The following is a 23177-nucleotide window of genomic DNA, read 5'->3' on the forward strand; positions in this document are numbered from 1 at the left end:
CCTGTTGGAGGTTCTTCCATAATGGTCCTCTTTTCCAGCCCCTAAAACTTGGGCACAGGTATTAAGTGGTGGTTTTGAGAGGTTGGAAGATACAGAAAGACACAGAACATTACTTGCCTCATCTCTCTCCCGAGGGGACCAAGAGGAAGAAAGGCAGTGATGGTAGCAGGTCATATGAGAATTCTAGTTGGATTATCTTAGAAGTCTGTGCATGGGTAGGGATTTCTTTTTTCTTTTCTTTTTAATGGTCATTTATTTTGAGAAACAGATCATGAGCAGGAGAGGGGCAGAAAGAGAGGAAGACACAGAATCCAAAGCAGGCTCCAGGCTCTGAGCTATCAGCAGAGAATCTGACCCAGGGCTTGAACCCATGACCCATGAGATCATGACCTGGGCTGAAGTTGGACGCTTAACTGACTGAGCCACCCAGATGCCCCTATGGATCATGCTTTTTGGTGTCCACTCTAAGGACTCTTTGTATCCCTAGATCTTGAATATTTTCTCCTGTATTTTTTCCCTAAAAATTTGAGTTTTACCTTTAAGTCTGTGAACTGCCTTGAGTTAATTTTTTAATGTTTATTTATTTTTGAGAGATAGAGACACACAGACAGAACGCAAGTGGGGGAGGGGCAGAGAGAGAGGGAGACACAGAGTCCAAAGGAGGCTCCAGGTTCTGAGCTGTCAGCACAGAGCCTGACGCGGGGCTTGAACTCACAAACTGTGAGATCGTGACCTGAGCCAAAGTTGGATGCTCAACAGACTGAGCGACCCAGGTGCCCCTGCTTTGAGTTGATTATTATCAGATGTGAGGTTTAGGTACAGGTTCTCCTTGGGGCCTCTGGATGGCCCACTGCTCCAGCACCATTTGTTGAAAAGGCTCCCTTTTCTCCATTGCATTGTTTTTACACCTTTGCAAAAAATCATTTGTGGGTTGCCTAGTCTTTTTAAACATCAAAGTGTCCCCGTTTTTTTTCTTCAGTCTTTAGTCTCACCTTGGTTAGAGGTCAACTATATCACTTTGAACTGTGGCTCCCCGGGTAGGTGGTCTGCCTCCCTTGGCCTCAGTCTTCTCATCTGAAGAATGGGGCTCATGGTGGCTTTAGCCTCATAGCTTCCTGTCAGAATTCAATGAGATGCTTAGTACCGTGCCTGGCACACAGTAAGGGTTCAGAAATTTCAGCTCTTATTATCATTAAAATAAAAAGAAAGAGTCATCTAGGCCCTCTTTGTGTGTATGTGTATGTCTTCACCTTTGTGTGCCCACAAGTCTCTATGCATAATCATGTCTTTTTGTCTGTTTTATGAGTGCCCATAGTGTCACTTGGAAATTCTGTGATGTCCAGAATGTATTTCCTGAGTGATAGAATCGATAAATAATCAGTGAACCAAAACAAACATGAAATGTTACTGAAAGATTGAAGACTGTTAAGAGTCTGGGTTAACAAATTCCCTGGGGATGACCACCAGGCACCAGTTAGAACTCCAGAGATAGGGGAGCCTGGGTGGCTCAGTAGGATAAGTGTGCAACTCTTGGTTTCGGCTCAGGTCATGATCTCACGGTTCTTGAGTTCGAGCCCTGCTTGGGGCTCTGCGCTGACTGTGCAGAGCCTGATTGGGATTCTCTGTCTCTCTCCCTCTCTTTCCCTCTCTCTCTGCTCCTCCTGTGTGTTCTTTCTCTTTCAAAAATAAGTAAATAAGCTTAAAAAAAAGAACTTCAGAGATAAAGGACATAGCTTAGATGTCAGAAAGAAAATTGTTGAGTGGTATTTGGTGACGTACCGGGTTTCTAAGTAGATGTGTGTTGTTTCTTTTTTTTTTTCCCAGAACCATCTACAGGCAAAGGTTATAAATAATAACTATACGGACCCCAACAACCTCACGTTTACAGATATCATAATCTTGGGAATGGACAAGCAACCTATGAATTTCACTGTTTCATTGAAGAATTCTTACAGGTCCATTTTAAATGTTACCTACAATGTTTCATCAAAGGTACGAGATTGTTCCCTCCTTTCAGGGCCCTTATCGAAAGTCCTGGCCTAAGGTTCTTGCAGACTGCTCTCCCTTGCTCTTTTGACCTTCAGCAGTTACTGGCTCACTGCAAAATCTATGCCATCACAGGGAAGTTGCTGAAGGAGAATGATATGCATGCTCAATATGCTCAAAGAAACTCCTGAGCTTTCTTTGCATTATAATACTGCAGAAGGCAGAGAAGGCAGTTCTTCTCTGGGCAGATTTAAAACTAGACCTGCTGATCCCAGATGTGATGTGGTCAAAATATGATTCAATACTTTGGCCTAGCCCTGGAGAGTATTCACACATTTGTCCTCCCATTTGAGTTAAAGACTCTCTTTGCTTCAGACACAAAGATATAGGTGTAAAAGGTATAAAAGGTATAAAGGTATAAAAGACACGCTAATTTTATACCATCTTAGAAAATGAGAGTTGAATAAAATATAAGGGGTAATCCAGTTCTGCTCTTATTGAAGGAGTCCCTTACATGATAATTTCTGACAAAAGATTCCAATTGTTAGTTGAGTATTTCAAGCACCAGGAAATCCACTATTTCTTAGGGCAGCCCCCTTCCATTTTGACAATGCGTATAGCTAACAGTACGAGCCTGGTTTCTTGAATGAGGCAGGATGGGGTTCCAGTCTTAGCTCCACTGTCCCCTAGCTGTGAGATCTTGGGCAAAGAAAGCATTAAGCCCCTCTACACCTCATTTTTGATCTTGTAAGATGGAGGTAGCCGTGGTATTTGCAGCATAGCATCACCTTCTAGGATTGATAGAAATAATGCATACAAAGTGGTTGTCACGGTGCTTGGCCCATATAAATGCTCGGTGTAGTTTTAGTTTGTGTGATTACTGCCATCATTATTAAAATGTATGCACACCACACCCAGGGGGCAAAGTCTGAAAAAGACAGCCCTGCCTGTGATCTGTACAGCCCTTCCCATTCAGTATCCCACAGTGACTCCACGAGGTGAGAAAGGTCAGGAATAAGCCAAGTCCATTTTCCTGACAGGGAGGTCAAAAGCCCCAGAGGGTAAAAGCTAATGTTCCAAATATCCCATGACAAAGTGGTGTTGGATGAACTGGTATTGAATGAAGATCATCAGGGAAGGACATTATCCAGGTGGCTCAACCTCACCTCTTTTGTCACCACAGCCTCCTTTCTCCTCCCTCAGGTGGTGAGGATTACTGATCTCAAGGGACTGGTACTTGGACAAGAATTCTCCATTAAATGGGAACTTCCAGTCAGTGACCTGGAGAAATTCAACTGCTACCCTGATGAGCCCCCCCTCACTCTGGAGCATTGCAGGAAGCGGGGCTGCCTCTGGGAGGTAATGATCTGGAACACATCACCACAGTGAGCGGGAAGTTGTAAAAACTGCCCCACGAGTAATTAGACACCTAGAAAACACTTTCTGAATGATGATGGGTTGAACCGTAATCATCCTTCAGAAGGAAACTGACACTCTGTCAACCGATGAATTATTTTGCCAATTCTGTGTGATAGGTGACCAGTGTTTTCCTCAGATATCCTGAATCCAAATATACTTATCACCACTCTGGCTGTCTCTTTCCTCCAACCACAACATTAAAAACCCCACTTTTATTTTTAATACATCCATGATACGTTGGGTATGCATTGTGTATGGGGTCTTTTAAGCGATTCTTTCCCATCTATGAGAGGGTCCATGCAGGAAGGTAAGACTGTTTCTCATCACTTGAAAAACAGAGAGAATGAAAGTCAGAGAAAATAAGTGATTACCCCAAGATCACAATGGGGGCCGTGAGGGCAGTGGGGGGCAGAACCCTGCCTGAGATTCCAGTCTCCAGATCAGGCTTTCTGCTGACACTTCCCTGTTCACCGAGGGGAGGAAGCCAATGGGCATGTATTTTTAAATGGATCTATTCATTTGCTGGTGCTGTCATAACAAAGTACTACACACTGGGTGACTTAGAACAACATAAATTTGTTATCTCAGACTCCAGGGAGCTAGAAATCTGAGATCAAGATGTCAGTAAATATGGGTCCTTCTGAGAGAAGGGAGGGAGACTCTGTCCTATGCCTCTCTCCCAGCTTCTGGTTGTTGTCTGGCACTCTCTGGTCTTCCTTGGTTTATAAAAAAACATCGCCCTGATTTCTGCCTTCATCCTTATATGGCATTCTCACTGGGGGCAGGTCTGTGTCCAAATGTCCCCTTTTAATAAGGACAACAGTCATCTTGAATTAGGCCTATTCTAAAGATCTCATTTAACCTGATCATCTGCAAAGACCCTATTTCCAAATAAGGTCACTCTAACAGATACCAGGGTAGGACTTCATATCTTTGGTGGGGTGGGTGGGGGGGCATAACTCAGCTCATAATAATGGGCATGGTGTAAGAGACTCAGGCCGTGTGAACCAACTTCCTTGGTAATTAGGTCCTTGAAGTGTGGGTGTTAGAGGCTGATGGAGAATTTCTCCTCTTATTCAGGACACAACTGTTCCTGGTGTGCCTACCTGTTACTATGACACCATCCCTAGTTATGCTGCCAGTAACATTCAGTACCTGCCCACGGGCATCACCACAGACCTCACCCACCTGATGACCCCTGAATCAACTCGAGCAGCCACTGCTGCTGGTTCTCTTTCTGCAACGATCAGCTTCCTCCGCCTGAGTGTCATCTACCACACAGAAAACATGCTGCAGTTCAAGGTAATTTTCAAGGCGTTGCAGGTTCTGATCCTCAACATGGAATTCTTACAGCTCCATATGGATGAAAGTCACTGAAACATCTTCGTGTCCAAATCCCTCATTTTACGGACGAAGGCACGGCAGCCCAGGGAAGTAAATGTCAGAGAGCTAGGAGGATGGTGGACCCAGGACATAACCTTGGATCCACCAGGGTTGTGAATTTCCTGCACCGCTGAGTGCTCGGGCATAAGCATCCTCAAAGGACCATTACTCAGCCCTGTGAAAAACGTGTCTGCTCCGTGGGAAATTCACATAGTGGCATTAACCCACTTCTACCTTTAGAGTTATTTTTCTAGCAGTGGTTCTTAAACTTCAGAGAGCACCAGAATAACCTACAGGTCTTGTTGAAGCTCAGATTGCTGGGAGTTTCCAGCCTGAGAGGCTGCCTCTCTAACACGTTTCCGGGTGATGCTGATGCTGCGGGTTAAGGGGCCACACTTTTGAGGCCCACAGCTCTGGTCTGATGGAAGTACAGTGTGAACCTCATAGATTTCCTGATAGCCACATTCCTAAAATATATTTGAAAAAATATCAAATGAAATTCATTTTAATAGCATTTTGTTGAACCAATATGCTGAAATGTTATCTTACCGTGTAATCTAAATACAATTCTTGAGATATTTTAGGATCTTTTCATCATACTAACTCTTTAAATTTTGGTGTGTATTTTGTACTTATAGTGAGTCTCAGTTCAGACTAGCATATTTCAAGTACATAATGGCCACAAGTATCTTGTGGATCTGCTGCTTGGTGGGTTAATGAACCAAAGTGGGTTTGCTGCTTGGTGGGTTATAGACAGAGACTATGTCAGGTGGAGTTGCCTCACTAGGGTCATCTTTATGTGTACAAATAGGGAGACCCCAGGCAAGGATTTCCAAAGCCAGGGACTCCCAAACAGGGGTAAGTAGGCTCCTTTCGTTAGGGCTTGGGATGAATATTCAGAGGGGGGTTTTAACATTATAATGAAGCTAAGGTAACTGTCCCCACTGTCTTTTTTTTTTTAAATGCGGGTGTTAGTTTTTTTTTTTTTACATTTTTGTTGCATTGATTTATTAAGTGCATTTACAGACATTATTTTATTTATTTATTATTTATTTATTTATTTATTTTAATATGAAATTTATTGTCAAATTTGTTTCCATACAACACCCAGTGCTCATCCCAACAGGTGCCCTCCTCCATACCCATCACCCACCCTCCACTTTCTGATTCATCTGCACAGACCTCTCCTCAAATGTCCCTTTTCCTGTTCCAGCAATCCATTAGTTAATTTCTAAAAGATGAAATTGACAGTTAGGCAGAAGCTTCTAGGGGTTTCCTGAGTTCAGTGAGTCAATCCTGAATTCAGGGAGTCACAGGGTCTCGCTGGTGACAATACCGCCTTAGACAGCTCTTCTCTAGAAATTGTTTTTCACACTGTAATATTGCATGAATCACCCTGGGATCTTGTGGAAATGAAGATTCAGATTCAAAAGGGGAATGGGAGGGAGGCCTGAGATTCTGCATTCCTAACAAGACTGCAGGTTATACTGCTGCTTTGGGTCTGAGAAACACAATTTTGAGAAACAAGGCTATAGACAAAACTTGTCTTAAGTGTCTGAAGTTCAACCATTAAGATCTGAGTCCACATTAGAGAAAACTCAGTTCTCTATTTCTAAAATATACTCACATGCCCAAATGTCATCTCACACCCTTTACATGCACGTTCATATTCACATTCTCATACACACACACACACACACACACACACACACACACACACACACACATATTCTATCCATGAAATTCTATACCCATAATTCACAAACTATTTAGAGAAAGTGCCCTCCCTGCCTTTGAATAGGTATTTCTAGGAGCATTTTGAGTTCAGGATCCATATCGGGCACTGTAGGTGGGGAGGCTTCACATCTATTTGCTTTAGGATATTTGATGCCTCCCCATGTGATTCAAACTGGCCAGAAAACATGGGGAATGAATTATATGAGCTGGCATGAGGGATTTTAGGTCTAAGATTATTCCATCAGAAAGTTTCTTTCTCTCTTGTCAGATCTTTGATGCCACTAACAAAAGGTACGAGGTCCCAGTGCCTCTGAACATACCTCCCTCTCCTGTTGGCTCCCCTGAAAACCGTCTGTATGATGTCAGGATTCAGAACAATCCTTTTGGGATCCAAATTCGACGAAAAAGCTCCAACACTGTGATGTAAGCACAATTTACTTAGTTTTATCAAAGTGGTTCTAGATATAATTATGGTGGCTCTAATTAATGCAGGTGAAATATTAATCTTAGAGATAATGTAAATGTGTGTGTGTGTGTGTGTGTGTGTGTGTGTGTGTTTGTGTGTGTGTGTGTGTGTGTGTGTGTGTGTGTGTGTGTGTGTTAAACAGGGAATTGATCTATTACTCCATTTTCTATTAGGCACTAACTCAAAAAGAAAAATGAACCAGAGGTTTAAAATAGGTGTTGCCTGGTTTCAGAAAAAGAAAAATGCATGTTCTACTCATTGTTTGTGTTAAGGAGAAAAGAAAGCTGTATTTAATAAGCACAACAGGGGCATTTGGGTGACTCAGTCAGTTGAGCATCTGACTTGATTTTGGCTCAGGTCATGATCTCAGGGTCATGGGATCAAGCCCCATGTCGGGCTCCACGCTCAGCGTGGATTCTCTCTCTCTCTCTCTCTCTCTCTCTCTCTCTCAATCTCTGTCTCTCTCTCTCTCTCTTTCTCTCTTTCTCCCTCTACCCTTCTCCCCTGCTCACCCACTCTCTCTCTCTAAAAAAGAAAAAAATGCATGACAGATAACCTAGGACAGAAGTCAACTCTATATACCCTCATTTCAAAATAACAGAAGACTCAATGAGAGAGGGAAAAGTTTACTAAGGAAAGACACACCACTTCTTACAATTTTCTCTTCTACCAGTGCTGTAGACTTAAAGCATTTTCACAATGTTAAACATGAAAAGAGTTCTCATCTGTCATCCCTTGTCTTGCTGCTTAATGGAATGGAATGAAGGTCTGGATTTTGCCTGGGACCTAAGTTCCCCATCCTAGTAAATATCATCACCTGTGTATGCACATGTGGACAGCCTTTGCTCTTTGACTGTGTGCCTAACTTTTGTCAGTTGGCTTCTTTGCTAAGAAGTCCTTTGGCCAATCAGAAAAGTTTTTATCTTTCTTTTCTTTTTCTTCTTTTTTAAAATATTTATTTATTTTTGAGAGAGAGAGAGAGAAAGAAACAGGGTGTGAGCAGGGGAGGAACAGAGAGAGAGGGAGACACAGAATCCAAAGCAGGCTCCAGGCTCTGAACTGTCAGCACAGAGCCCGACGCAGGGCTTGAACCCACAAACTGATATCATGACCTGAACCAAAGTCGGACACTTAACCGACTGAGCCATCCAGGTGCCCCCAGAAAAGTTTTTCTAAGAGCTTCACACTTTTCTGTTGGTAAATTTGCTTAGACCTTGTTCATTTATTCATACATGTATTCAAACTAATACTCTGGACAATGACAACTAAAGAGATGAACGAGACATAGTCCTTGCCTTAAAGGAGCTCATGATCCAGAAAAGGAGTTCTCAGCCTTGCAAATCAGATAAAAAATGCAAACATGGAACCTTGGTAGTGAGTACTTGGACCAGGATCCACACATGCCTTCATTCGGGAGGCTTCTGAATCAGCTAGAATTTCTGAACACGTCCTGTGTTTGCTCTGGGCTGTCATCAGTGTGGTGTTAAGGTATGCCTTTCTGTTGCAGTTGGGACTCTCAGCTCCCCGGCTTTACTTTCAACGACACGTTCCTCTCCATTTCGACTCGCCTCCCCTCTCAGTACCTCTACGGCTTTGGGGAGACTGAGCACACAGCTTTCAGGAGAAATATGAGCTGGAACATGTGGGGAATGTTCGCTCGTGATGAGCCACCCGCGGTAAGCACGGAAGAATAAGATGATCAATCCGTTTCTCTTGGTACATTTTAATCCAATAGCGCCCTATGAATCAGCCTCACCTTATACTGATCAATTCTGTGCTCAGGTGAACTAGGCCACATGTTATGCTCTTCTGTCCCTAAAAGACACCCATATTCTTTTCCCACAAACTATGGATTTTACTTCATAAACTTTTATTTAGTGTGTTTTATGTGTCAGGTACATAGAGACACTGTCTGTTCCCCAGAGGCTTATAGCCTAGAGAGACAGATGCAGAAATAATGGTAACCCAGTGTAATCAGTGCTTATAACAGAATTATGTAATAATAAACAAGGAGGGAATGGAGGAGGAGGGCACCTAGTTTTTTACTTGGGGCGGAAAGGAGGGTTAAGGAAAGCCTTATAAAGGACATGACATGGTGCTCAGTCTTCAATATTGAGTAGAGGTTTGCTGTTTGGATTATGATGTAGAAACAATCCTTTGGATTTTTCTCTCTTTGATTGCTGCCTACTCTCCGCCATGACTCTCCCAGTACAAGAAGAATTCCTATGGCGTCCACCCCTACTACATGGCACTTGAGCAAGATGGCAGTGCCCATGGGGTGCTCCTGCTAAACAGCAACGCCATGGGTAAGACAGAGGCACGTTTCCCATGTACCACCATAAACAGCAGTGGCCATTTTCCTGGGATCTGGAATACCAGTAGAAATAGGGAAATTCAAGGGTAGGGAAATGGGACAGATAAACTGACCATTCATTCATTCATTCATGACTTATGAAGAGCTCTGGGCCAGGTATTAGGAGTCACATTTTGACCAAATTGCCTGACCTTATTTTACTGTGACAGTTGAACTTCCTTTCACAGAGTGATACAAGATGTTGAGATTAAGGTTATGTTTGGGGTATCTGCAAACCCATCTCTAATTCCACTTCGTGAGAGAAGGCTTTCCAGAGGAGGAGGGACTTAAAACAAGAGGGAGAGTGAAAAGAGCACATTTTAGGGCACATTCCCTGTCTGGGTGACGTATACCTCCAAGGACTCCCCGTCTTCTTTGTTTTGTTTTTAACAGATGTATCATTCCAGCCCACTCCTGCCCTGACATACCGCACCACAGGAGGGATTTTGGATTTTTATATGGTTTTGGGGCCAACCCCCGAGCTTGTAACTCAACAGTACACTGAGGTTGGAAGTCATTCTATCCATTAATAAGTCATCAATTGTCTATTGGGTATTACCATATTCTTAGCACTGAGATAGGCTGATTTTTGCTATTATGGTCCTTGGGTATTCGTATTACACTACTGCTATCTTCCCCCAAAGTCAGGTTTTAGTGTTGGGGGTATATAGGCATTCAGATACCCCAAGTGCCTCTTAATTATTTGCTGAGTACTCTAAGAATCTCTGAGCAGTAATAATTCCACATGCCAGTGATCATTCCATATTTATTTGACTTTCTTATTTTTCTTGAGGGAGGCCTCTTAGATGGGACAGTGCTCAGTAGAAGTGCTCAAGTTGTATCAAGTATAAGGCTTTTCTTCTCTTTCCCAAAAAGTCTTCTGGACCCATTTTTCTTCTTTATTCTAGTTGATTGGTCGGCCAGCAATGACTCCATACTGGGCCTTGGGATTCCAGCTAAGTCGCTATGGATACGAGAATGATAAGGAGATCTCCCAGTTGTATGAGGCAATGATGGCGGCCCAGATTCCCTATGTATGGATCACCCACTCAGCCTGTGGTCTAATTAGTTATGGGGAATTGTGCCTAATTATGGATTGAAAACATCTTCAGAGAAATTACTGTTGACTCTTTCAGTGTAAGGAAACTGTAGCTGTAGACCTAGTCTTATGTGAAATACATTGCTTTTTAAATGTATTTCATGCCACCCTTTTAAATCAAGCATTCAGAATTGAGAGATGCATTAATCCTTCAGCAAGTTAGCACTGTGATTGGAGGGTATAGTTTACTCACTGTCTTTTGCCAGGAATATCCTCCAGTAGGCATGGCTGGTCTTAAACCAGAACTTTGGGGACTTCTAAGTGAGTATCATGTCAAGAGTAGTATGACATTTCTAGATTATACTATGATTGTTCTTGGAGAGGATGGATATAAAGTACCAATATGAAAGAAAGCAGTTAAAACAAGTCTTCGTCTTCTCTAAAGCACGTATATGCATATCGTATAAAGACAACCTAGTCTCCTTCATAAGCCCCAAAAAGGGCAGTCCATTGCTGTCAGCATGCAGAATTCCAAAGACAGCATGCCCTTTCTCCTCCATAATCATCAGTTTCTCATCACTCATGCTCTTTTTCTGCTTTCAGTCCACCTCTTGAGAGTTTAGAGGACAATTAATGACTGGAGGATGAAAATAAAATCAAGTGTTATGATGTTCTCATCAAAGATAATTTGAAACATTCATCCAGCCTTAAGTGTTTTCTTTTTATATACTACTCTTCCATAAATTTATTAAATGTAAATCAGAAAGGGGAGGAAAATTAAAAGATGAAAAAAGTCCAGAGATCTACCTCACCAAGGTGATCAGTGTTAATAATATATATGTCAATTCATTGTTTTCCAAGCTTTGGCTTATGCACAAGTCTCTGCTCCCTCAAACAAGTTTTTCTTAGAGTCTTAAGGGTGATTTTTCATCTTCATACAAAAAGAAACATCTCTTTTTTTCAACTAGGTATTAACCTCTTTAGCCATCATCCCACAATCCTGGATTGACTAACTTTCATGTACAGAAGCCAGGTTTGGTAGTGTATAGAGAAAAAGGAAGATAAGGTTCTCATCTCAAGGACCATCTAGTCAAACAGGATGGCAGAAATATACACATTCGAGGAAACTATACAATAATGTAATTCTAAATGTGAATAAATTCAATCATGTTTACCAGAGGGTGAGAAATACAGTTTTTTCTGTTTCTCAGAGAAGCCCTGCTTTCTACCCTTGAACATTCATCTAGCACTTGGTTTGATAGGCTCACTGAGTTTGAAGTTTGAAAAGTGGTAAAAACATGAATGGAGGGAAGGAAAGGAGAGGAAATTCCAGCTGGGGGAACAGGAGAAAGATGGGGACAGGTGATCTGTAGGTAGGAATCAGAAAGCAATCTCAATCAGCAGAATTGAAAAGTCAGTGTAGGGGAGTATGGGATAAAGTAGGAGGGGCCCAAGCTGGGGTTGGCAGGATGGTTTGTGTGCCCTGAGGCATACCGCCACAGGACCCCCAGTGTCTTGCTTGCTCCTTCCTATAGGATGTCCAGCATGTAGACATCGATTACATGGACCGGAAGCTGGACTTCACTCTCAGCCCCAGCTTCCAAAACCTCGGTCTCTTGATTGACCAAATGAAGAAAAATGGCATGAGATTCGTTCTCATTCTGGTAGGTATTTAGACGACTAGAGCCCATTTTCTGTTTCTGTGCTCATGAGTTTAAAATAGAACCATTCAGGGAAACTAGATAAAGAGTAATGCAAGACCTCCCTGCACATTTTTTGCAACTTTCTGTGAAACTCTCATTATATTTTTTAAAGTTTTAAAAAGCAAGGGCACCTGGGTGGCTCAGCCGGTTAAGTGTCCGATTCTGGGTTTCAGCTCAGGTCATGATCTCACGCTTCATGTGTTGGAGCCCCACATCAGGCTCTGCACTGACACTGAGGAGCCTGCTGGGGCTTCTCTCTCTTTCCCTCTTTCTCTCTGCCCCTCCCCACCTCCCTCTCTTTCTCTCTCAAAATAAATAAATAAACTTAAAATAAAATTAAGTTTTAAAAAGCAGATAAACAAAGGACAGAACAAATGAAGAATGGCTTTCAAAAGGTGATGCTTTGCAATATTTATTTTTCATAACTGAGTGCCACTGGGATGTAATTTATTATGATGATTCTCTTGGTAGAGTTAGAACCGTGGATTGATACAATGAATATAGCAACAATACCCCAAAATCCTCACTGTTTCAGGCTGTGCCTCAGAGGGAACAGCTATATCCTAGTCTTATCCTTACCTTAGGAGGATCAAAAACCCCTCCAGTTGTATCATTACCCAGCAGTGGTGAGGCTCAGGGGACTTATTTCTTCGTAACAAACCTCACAAATAACTGAGCTAAGATCCAGAACATAAATTTATTATTTTGCGTTGGAAGCTGTATCTTGATAAACACAGAAGTAGTTATCTGCAAATGATCCTCCCTTCTGGCATCCAAAAAATAGAGCATTATTTGCTGACTTTTATTCATTCTCTCATTCATTCAAGTATGAATTAAATACTGGTCTTTGAAAATCACTTCTACAAAGTGTGTGTGTGTGTGTGTGTGTGTGTGTGTGTGTGTGTATAATCTAAATTAATGACAATATCCTTTTTCTTACAGGGCTTTTATTCTATTGAACAGAGATGGCCAATAAAGAAACAATAAAGAAAAATAATTTCAAAAAGTGATAATTTATATGACAATTGTGAAATAGGGTATATAGAGTAAGTGAGGCAGGTATGGGATGAGGTGAACAGGGAAGCCACTTTTGATACACAGGTTGGGCCATGGAGACATGACATGACATGACATGACATGACATGACATGACATAAGAAAGGAGCTTCATGGTCTGAAGGAATATTGATATTATACTGTAGAAGCACAATAAATTGGCTTTCTTCACATGAGGGTAATGTCTTATTAACCTGGTTTGTCTCCAGGAATGTTTTCAGATAGCATACTTTATTCCTCAGTAATTTTGTAGACATAAGGCAAATTATCTATGGGTATCTTGGTTTTGTTTGTTGTCTTGGAGATGTGTGCCTCATGCTTGCTGTTTTAAACCCTTTCACTGCAGGACCCAGCCATTTCTGGCAACGAGACCCATTATCCCACATTCAAGAGAGGGCAGGAAAACAACGTATTCATCAAATGGCCTGATAACAATGAAATCGTCTGGGGAAAGGTAAGCCTTGGGAGAAGATGCCCATAATTAATTGGCACCAGAATGTCTTGATTGAAAGAGGCCATCAATAAGTCTTGGAAATATATTGGGTAATTGATAAATTATGAATGCATAGACGTTTGCCTGATGCTGATTAATAAGACCAAGGTTACAGGTCTAATTCTCTAAAATATCAGTGAGCTTTGTTTTATTGTCTGGAAATATTCTGGTGCTCCACTCCTTATATATTCCAGCTGGTCATGTAACAAACCTAAAGAATTCCTCTGAGAATGGCTCTGAAATCTGTGTCTGGTAGTAACCCACACTCAAAACTTGCATTCGTCTTTAACCTATGCTCCTTAACACCCTCCATATCTAAATAAACCATTAAGTCCTATGGATTTTCCTCTTCCTCTTGTCTTCCTTAGTTCCTTTTTGTGACTCAGTCCTCATCTGTTGGATTTATAGCAACAGGATTTTAGATGAACTTCCTGACCCTGGCTGACAGTGGCTCTCAGCCAGGATTCAGACTCTGCTCTGTAACTGTACTGTGCTACTTCCTGTTGTGTTAGCTCCAGGCCATGTTTACTGCGTCTTTGGATGTTGCCTTCTCAGCTTACCTAGATTATATCTGCACTTCAAGACCAATTCAAATTGCCCTCCTATGAAGCATTCAGTGACCAGTTTTGCTTTCCCTATTTCTTCCCTTTTCTATATTGTTTTTCTCAGAGAGTATAGCATGTAACACAGCATGCCTGTTTTATCTGTGGACTCTTAGAAAACAAGGACTATTTCTTACTTAAGTCTCAGTAGATACAGATTGTAGTAGAGTGCCTGTCACATAGTAAGTGCTCAGTAAGTGTCTGATGAATGAATGAATGAATCACTTATATAGTTAATGTCCTTCTAGTTAAAGATACAAGTGGTTAAAACTATGGATTTTTTAATGCTATGTATATTAGAGGTCCCCAATAAGTTACGATGCTGCTTAAGATTCCTGAGGCTAAGTTTATGGGTTGTGAATGGAAATCAACCCTATTTCTTTAGAGTCATGCTTTAAATTTGTTATTTATAAAGATAATTTTGTTATATGTCTATGACAGACAGCAAAGCAATCATTTGAAAGGTGATTGTTCAACAGATATATGTTTTATGAATATACTTTATTGTCAGATTGGCTTACATACAACACCCAGTGCTCATCCCAACAAGTGCCCTCCTCAATGCCCATCACCCATTTTCCCCTACCCCCTACCCCCATCCACCCTCAGTTTGTTCTCTGTATTTAAGAGTCTCTTGTGGTTTGCCCCCTCCCTCTCTGTTTGTAACTATTTTTTCCCCTTCCCTTCCCCCATGGCCTTCTGTTAAGTTTCTCAAGATCCACATGTGAGTGAAAACATATGATATCTGTCCTTCTCTGACTGACTTATTTCAGCATAATACCTTCTAGTTTCATCCATGTTGCTGCAAATGGCATGATTTCATTCTTTCTCATTGCCAAGTAGTATTCCATTTAAAACAGATTTAGTTTATTTTCTTTTTGAACTTAATGAGTTTGAAGACTTATGGAATGAGCCAAGGGACCCCAGCCTATTTCCCCCCAACAGAATTCCATATATTCAGATCTTTCAATTTAATTAATGACAAAGATCTGCAAGAATTATATGGAGAAGCATGTCAATAGAGTCTAACACATGAATCATCTCATGGTCCATATGCAATGCCTTGTGCAGGTTTTAATTTTTTTTCTTTTTCTCTAGGTTTGGCCAGACTTGCCCAATGTGAATGTGGATGCCACCCTTGACCATGAAACTCAGGTTAAGGTATAGTTACATGCAGATTTTTGTTCACATTGCCCTAAACATCTGGATCCTTCTGAGTTTTATTCCAGTGCTTGGTTAAGGCATCTCCTTGAGTATGGTTGTCATCTGGTAATTTATTGGTAGAAGGAGATCCTCAAACAGAAAACACAATAAACAACTTATCTGGAAATATGTAGAAGGAAATCAAATGAAATATCTTCACGTGTGTGCCTGTAACGGGTTGCATTTTGTTTAAATCCAATGTTGTCTGAAAAACAATGAACGAAAGTCCAGAATATTTTCACTGGGGAGGTTATGAATGCACTGGCTTTTTAATGAATTGTCTACATCTGAAAAAAATGTGCCTGCCAGTTTGAAGGAGTAGTGGTTTTGATCTCAGTAGTTGCTGCCATATCAGCCTGGGCATCTAGCATCCCCTTCACTCTGCAGCTCACTTTTCCCTGGATGACTGGTCTCCTTTATTTGGCCAGTGTAGGAAAAACATTTGTGTTTCCAAAGTCCGATCATTTATACACAGTCATTTAATTTTCCAACTCATATGATTAAAGGCCCAGTCATAAAAGCAAATCTCACATTTAAAGGGGATTTAAGACTATGTAACCTCCTTCTAGAAGAATGAAAAATGCAGTCAGCCTTCTCTGATCTTTTTGTGCTCACAGTAAACTCTGTAGCAGTAACAGCAGAGCTGAGGTTAGGTCAGACCCTGAGTGGGGCATTGTCTTGCACAAGTACCTGCTCATCCCCCCTTCCTTGTCCCCAGACTCCCCTTCCCAAACAGGTGAACACCCAACCATGTGTTACTCTTACAGCTGTACAGAGCCTACGTTGCTTTTCCTGACTTCTTACGTGATAGCACAGCTGCATGGTGGAAGAAGGAAATACAGGAGCTCTATGTGAACCCTCAAGAGCCAAAGAAGAGCTTGAAGTTTGATGGATTGTGGATTGTAAGTACCCCTTAGTGGTTTTTCTTTGGAAATGCTGTCAGTCAAACCATGGAGAGGCAATTTCAAGACTAGCAAAGCAGGGAGCTAAGGGTGGAAGAATGAGAGGAACACTGTTGCAGAATTGAGGTGCTGGACCCCCAGAGGCAAAGAGATGATTGTGGGTCTTCCCAGAAACATGCTGCAGAAGCTGGAGCCCATAGAAGAAATGTCCCACTACTGGAGATGCTGCCAGAGAAAGAGGGAGAGGGATAAATACCCCAGCTTCTCTTATCTCCCACCCTCCAGTTGCTGGCCAGTGCCTCCCATTGGCCAAACTACCCAGAAGCTAATGCTAGGGGAGCCCGAGTGTGTGATACAGGGCAGAAATGGGGCCAACAAGGCATGAATCCAAGAGAAAATAGATGCTCACCATAGTGCTGGTGCAGGATCATCTTTAAAGGCCTGCTGACATGTTTGTTACACATGTCAGTTGGGCTTAAGAGTAGGGCTTCCTGAAATGTCTCTGGGACATATGGCTATTTGTGTTTTTCTAGGGGTGGGAGGCATATCAGTGTTTCAGTTTCCTTTACCACTGTCCAATGGCCTGAAATCCTGAGCATATTCTAGGCCAGCTGTCAAGAGCTTCACAGGTCTCGGCTAGGCTGAAAGTAGCTCGTTACTCATCCAGAGACAAACATATAAGCCCACTGGCAGCCCTGAGGTTTCTCTGGCCACTACCCTCAGGATAGACAGACACAGAGCAGACACATGAAAGATTAGCCCAAACAGGCAAAGCAAATAGTATAGAGATGTGGGTAGCTCTGAGGAACAGGGAGACTGATTACTTGGGGTATTTGTTTTGCTGGAGGGAAGACATGGGTGGAAAACTCAAAATAGTGAATAGGTCCCCAAATACTTGCCTTTGCCCTTAGTATGGCCTGTTTAAGGTAGTTCACTTTACAAAACGTTAGCCTTTCTGCTAACAAAGTAGGCAGTGAACATTCACTTCGGGAATCACTACTTCTTGCAATTAAGTGATAAATCGCCCCAAGTATGATTTGATTTCCAGCTTTGTTTCTGAGTTACCCACAACTCCTCAGGATTGCATCTACTGCAGAAAGCGAGACAGTCCTCCTTGTGCTTGGTCTCTGCTGGTGTCAGAATTAGTCCAAGCTAGTGGACTAAGAAAGAGGAGGGGAAGATAATGGCAACTATTGGCCACAGACAAGAAGTGAGTGATTCACACATAGGAAAACGAAGTTGGGCTTTTTGTGTGGGGAAATGGATCAAGAAATCTATCTTAGGTCATGGATCCAGTATATTCTCCATATTCTTGCCACTATGAAATAATCCTCACAAGGTTAAAAATGCCAGGTAAACTAGGAGTTTGGCAGTCTATTGACACCAATATGGATTCTTAGAGTCCTTTTGGGTCAATGTCTTAGAGTAAATAGAGTCCATGAAGTGACTAGCTGAGGGCTTAATTAAGATGTGTTCATCTCCATTAGGTCGGTGTCCTCCAGAGTAAAGACCACACTGCCTCTGACATCACACAATCTTTCTTGTTAACTCATTGCAGGACATGAATGAGCCATCAAACTTTGTGGATGGATCTGTCAGGGGCTGCAGCGATAAAAGTCTTAACAAGCCACCCTATATGCCACGTATGTAAACTGATTACTTCATCGAATTACTTCCCAACTCAAAAACTCTGAAAGTTTGCCTCTTATTGTCAAAGTGAAGCTTAATTTTAGAGAAAGATAACACTTGTACACATGACATAAAACCCCAAGTAGAATAACCTTGAACAAGTGTAAATTACTAATCAAGCGTAGAAATAATGACACGATGTATTATAAAAGAAACCAAGCAATACATGATTACATTGATAACTATGAGCTGATTGTTCAAACTTGAACCCGCTGCAAACACACACACATGCGCGCGCGCACACACACACAAAGACACCACAGTCTTTTCATTAGAGAGTGAAAATCTAGGCTCTGCACTCTTTCTGCCCATGTCCACAGATACTTCATGAAGGACATACCCTAGTAGTCCTGTGGTACAAACAGAAACAGAACATCATAGGACCTGACCCCCAAGGTATCTCAGAACATTGAACCCTCTCACCTTTCAGAAACCCAGGGGAAGGAAGCCACTCACCCTCTTGCCAGTAGTTTGTGAGACAAAATTTGTAGTCTAAGTTTCTTGAGGTCTGGGTCACTGGTCATTCACCAACTCCTGCCTCCCTTTCTCTCCTCCCTCCCTCCTTCCCTTCCTTTCTTTCTTCCCTCCTTCCTTTTTCTCCTTCCTCCCTTACTATTTGCCTAACAGACAAGTACTAACAAATCAGAAAATGCAGAGATCTTAAGATGGTTGCTTGAAAAGATCCATTCCCTTGAGAATGTTACCATCTAGTGGAAGAAACAATCATAACAATAGAAGAGTTGATTGTGCTGATAAGTGTGCGATTGACAGCACTCTATAAGTATCAGAGGAAAATGAAGCGTGGCTTTCCTAACTCTACACCCTGTCCTTACCCTTCATTAATTGTAATGTTACAGGATGTTGTTTTTATAGACAAAATAATTCTTGAAATTGGAACTGTCACTGGTAACAAAGTCGTTGATTGAAATGGAGAAATACCGAGACAACGGGCATTTCTAGTGAACGTACAAAGCAAGATGTTTGGGCAGTAACTTGGCATTTCTGTTCAGATTTGGAGTCCAGGGACATGGGCCTTAGCAGCAAGACCCTGTGCATGGAGAGTCAGCAGATCCTGCCAGATGGCTCACGGGTGCGACACTATGACGTGCACAGCCTGTACGGATGGGCCCAGACCAGACCCACCTACGAGTGAGTGTGTTCCTAGAGCAGCTGGCTCAGTAGGAAGAGCATGAGACTCTTGGGATCATAAATTCAGGCCCCACACTGGGTATAGAGATGACTTAAACTCAAAAAAAAAAGAAAGAAAGAAAAGAAAAGAAAAGCCTACCTCAAGTTTCGCCAAACTGAAAGCAACGTTAAGGCCTTCTTGGTCACCTTAGATGCCTTGACTCTATGTCTTTTACCCTTTGCCAAGGGATAAATCTGAGAAGCCACACCTTCAAACTTGGGGAGGTTTCTTAAGACAGCATTACCTTTCACTTCCTGCTTACTCAGGACTTCAAGTTAAGCCAGGAGTGAGTCACTGAAACTTCCTCCTTCCATGGCTCTCTCCTGGGCGTGCACAGAGCTTTGGGCATGTACAGTCTTTTCGATCCCCAGGAATATGTAGGAGTTTTACAAAGTTCTCCATGGTTCTACTTCTCCAGGATTTACTCTAAAACCAGCCAAGCTGTGTTTGTCTTGACTGAACCACAGCCTGAGTACCTGTGATGGTGCCAGAAAATTGTTATTGTTTTGGTAAATCCCTCGATTGGGAATTTTTTCTCCCTGCTGAGTTGAGCTCTGAGTCCAATCAAATGGCCACAACACCCTGGGAATAGAGATTTGCCAGGGGGCTGGAAGCTAGAAAACAGTATTAATTGTGCTCTGGGGATAGCGCTTTTAACAGAGCCCCAAAAGAGGTCAGACCTCGGAGGCTGCTGAGGCTGCTGGATTTTGGAGCCACTGAACTAGGGATGGGGTCAGCTGGGAAGAGCCCCAAGTTCAAATGCCACAGACCTCACTGTCTTGCCAAGACTTTATTGTTTTTCTTGGATAGATGATTTTCATTTCTTTCTATGGCTGGTTAATTTCCAGAGTTCTGAAATGGTGACAATCGAGCTTTTTGCCTCAGACACATCTACCCTTCCTCTGTATCCCTGCCTTGTTTCAGGCCTTCACATTATCTGTTGGATATGTGTGTGTGTATGTGTGTGTGTGTGTGTGTGCACGTGTAAGTGCATGTGTGTGTGTCCATCCATGTGCGTGGTTGTTTTGGTGTGAAATATTGGAAGCGACCTAAATGGATGAATCTCCACCACAGTAGCTAGCCTCTCTTTCTGACATCGTTTACTGAATAATTCATCGGTGTCTATTGATTTGCAATGCATTCTTCAGCAAATATGTGGATTGCATTATGTGCGAGCATCTGTTAATAGACTTTCCCTTTTGTTACATTGATTTTTCAGTCTTACACAATTGTTTTTATTTTCTCACTGAGGCTACAGGCCGAAGATCCGCCTTCCTTAGAGAGATATTTGAACATCTTTTGTGCATATCTGTCCTTGTGTGCAAACTTTATCTGACCTAGTGAGGACTAGTGTAGTAGGGAGAATATTACCAAAGAGCTATAGTCATATATATTTTTATTTGGGTCCCAGATCTTCCTCCTTGCTCTTTAAATGTCCTTTGACAAATTGTCTAACTCTGAGCCTCAATTTTCTAACAGTAAAAGGAGGCCAAGGAAACCTTCTTCATGAGGTTGTGAGACAGTGTACGTGGGGGTGACCAGGATAATACCTGGGTTAGAGTAATTGTTCCATAAACACCTGTGTCACCCCTCACCCCACTCCATCCTCCCACCTCTATGTAGACAACTAGTTAATTCAGTTTTTTTAAGAAAGGGAATCCACATTTAGATGATAGATCTCCCGTCGTCTTGCCATGACTCTCAGCATCACCTTGAAATAGCAGATGCTTTCAGGGAAGAAGCTTTCTGGCTCCAAATGGAACACCATTGCTGCCTCACACTCCAGGCTGAAGCTACTCTCTGTAATGTAAATGTAATGTAAGGTAATGTAATGTAAAGTTCCATGACTGTTCATCCTCAAATTCACCCTCAGTTCACCTCCTTGTTCACCTCCATCCAGAGCCGTGCAGGCGGTGACAGGACAGCGAGGGGTCGTCATCACCCGCTCCACGTTCCCTTCTTCTGGCCGCTGGGGAGGTCACTGGCTGGGAGACAACACGGCCGCGTGGGACCAGCTGAGGAAGTCTATCATTGGTGAGTGGGCCTCCTCCCCGGGGGCCTCTGCTGGCGGGGAGGGCACTGGATCATGTGCTCTGTAGCCGCACTGGTTATGTCTGGTCATGATCCATGTGGGCAGGGGAAGCAGCAGGAGCGGAGTTCTCTTTATGCAGATGAGAGTGTTAATCCATACCCATCTTTTGGTATTTTCATCATGAACGGCCTGGGGCTTCCACATAGGGTATGGAAGAGACAGGTCAAACCTACCATCCAAAAGAGCTACTTCACCCAACACGGCTGTATCTTCTCATTGCAGGCATGATGGAGTTCAGTCTCTTTGGAATATCTTATGTAAGTTATAGTGGCGCCATTTTTAATCGTTCAGTCAGATGCCAACATGTCTGCAGCCTGCAAAAGTCCCACCTCATGCTCTGGTTTTGCATCGTCTCAGACAGGAGCGGATATTTGTGGGTTCTTTGGAAATGCCGAATATGAGATGTGTCTTCGCTGGATGCAGCTGGGGGCCTTTTACCCATTTTCCAGAAACCACAACACCATCGGGACAAGGGTAAGGCAGAAGTGGATGCCACAGTTTTGTGTCCTCAAATCACAGCTTCTCTTTAACCCTCCAAAATATCATACTTATTTGTTGAGGAAAAGTCATAAATCAGCACCTCCGGTTCTTAGAAAATCCACAGAGTTCGCAATCCCAGAGTTCTAAGCAATTTTCGAGAATACACTTTTGCTCATCTCTTGGGGGGATTCATGCCTATGAGGAAAGAAGGGTTTATAGCTCCCTATGGGGCTAAAAGAAAAGAAACTCATCTTCTTGAGAGAGTTTTTATTTTACTCAAGTCCATTCAAGCTACGTCGGTGGGCACAGAGACCCATCTCTCTAGCCCTGTGCAAGGCCAAGGCCACACCTGTGCAGAGGACTTAAGAGTCCACTTAAGAGTGGGAAGCAAGAAGCACGAGTTTAGTAGGACAGTAGGGGCAAGAGAAAGGGCAGGATAGCGATGAAGGGTGAGATTTATGTCACAGACACGTGGGATATGTGCCTGCTGACCCTTTTCTGATACCATTATGATGGCGTAAAGAGTATCTGCCCCGTGTGCCTTTATCTCTTTAGAGACAAGATCCTGTGGCCTGGAATTCAACCTTCGAGATGTACTCAAGAAAAGTCCTTCAGACCAGATACGCCCTGCTGCCTTACCTCTACACTTTGATGCATAAAGCTCACGTTGAGGGCAGCACTGTCGTCCGACCCCTTCTCCATGAGTGAGTACAGCCTGGTTCCTCAAGGAGGTTTGGCCTGTCTTGTGAATGGTCTTCTGCAAGAGTCCTAACAGTTTCCTGGATTTTTCATGCTTTGTTTTTGTTTTTTTTTTTTAAGGTTTACAAATGACAGAGTGACATGGGATATAGACCGTCAGTTTATGTTGGGCCCTGCTATCTTAATCAGCCCCGTGCTGGAAAGTGTGAGTTTTCCATCAGAGATCAGAAACCCTCAGTCACATAATCTAAAGTACAGGAAGGGCATTTTAAAGATCATTTTGTCCCACTCACTATTTTTGTGGCAAATACCTTTCTAGAACAAATAAAGGAGATCTTTTTCTTTTTTTAATGTTATTTATTTGTTTGTTTGTTTGTTTATTTAAGAGAGTGCATAAGTGGAAGAAGGGCAGAGAGAGAGAGAGGGGGAGAGAGAGGGAGACACAGAATCTGAAGCAGGCTCCAGGCTCCCAGCTGTCAGCACAGAGCCTGAAGCGGGTCTCAAACCCACGAACTGTGAGGCCATGTCCTGAGCCAAAGTCAGAGGCCTAACCAACTGAGCCCCAGGAAATCATTTTCTTTCAAAATCTCCATTAATGATAACTTCACAACACCAGCTGATTTTTCACTCTAGTGTCTTGTTACCCTGCATCTTATAAAATTTACCTTTTTAAAAAACGTATTTTTC

At 42.5% G+C, this 23177-nt stretch overlaps 1 protein-coding gene across 2 annotated transcripts in view; it reads left to right on the forward strand.

Annotated features, from left to right (window-relative positions):
- Nucleotides 1–23177, forward strand: part of LOC109269136 (probable maltase-glucoamylase 2) — an 86647-nt gene that overhangs the window by 42146 nt on the left and 21324 nt on the right. The window contains exons 24-42 of one of the 2 annotated variants that reach the window (XR_008420158.1): nt 1825–1992; nt 3190–3345; nt 4486–4707; nt 6794–6948; nt 8499–8667; nt 9201–9297; nt 9738–9850; nt 10253–10378; nt 11919–12047; nt 13488–13595; nt 15335–15397; nt 16207–16341; nt 17900–17984; nt 19041–19179; nt 21120–21253; nt 21534–21568; nt 21673–21785; nt 22347–22495; nt 22611–22695. Coding sequence is in view for 1 of the 2 variants with exons in the window: in XM_053896769.1 (XP_053752744.1) it covers nt 1825–1992; nt 3190–3345; nt 4486–4707; nt 6794–6948; nt 8499–8667; nt 9201–9297; nt 9738–9850; nt 10253–10378; nt 11919–12047; nt 13488–13595; nt 15335–15397; nt 16207–16341; nt 17900–17984; nt 19041–19179; nt 21120–21253; nt 21534–21568; nt 21669–21785; nt 22347–22495; nt 22611–22695 (2385 nt within the window). In the remaining variant the exon portion in view is untranslated. Of the gene's footprint in view, nt 1–1824; nt 1993–3189; nt 3346–4485; nt 4708–6793; nt 6949–8498; nt 8668–9200; nt 9298–9737; nt 9851–10252; nt 10379–11918; nt 12048–13487; nt 13596–15334; nt 15398–16206; nt 16342–17899; nt 17985–19040; nt 19180–21119; nt 21254–21533; nt 21569–21668; nt 21786–22346; nt 22496–22610; nt 22696–23177 lie in introns of those variants that run through there. The other variant, XM_053896769.1, reaches the window with a different exon arrangement.

This window comes from Panthera pardus, unplaced genomic scaffold, assembly GCF_024362965.1.
Source record: "Panthera pardus isolate Hobbes unplaced genomic scaffold, ASM2436296v1 HiC_scaffold_8, whole genome shotgun sequence".
Classification (NCBI taxonomy): domain Eukaryota; kingdom Metazoa; phylum Chordata; class Mammalia; order Carnivora; family Felidae; genus Panthera; species Panthera pardus.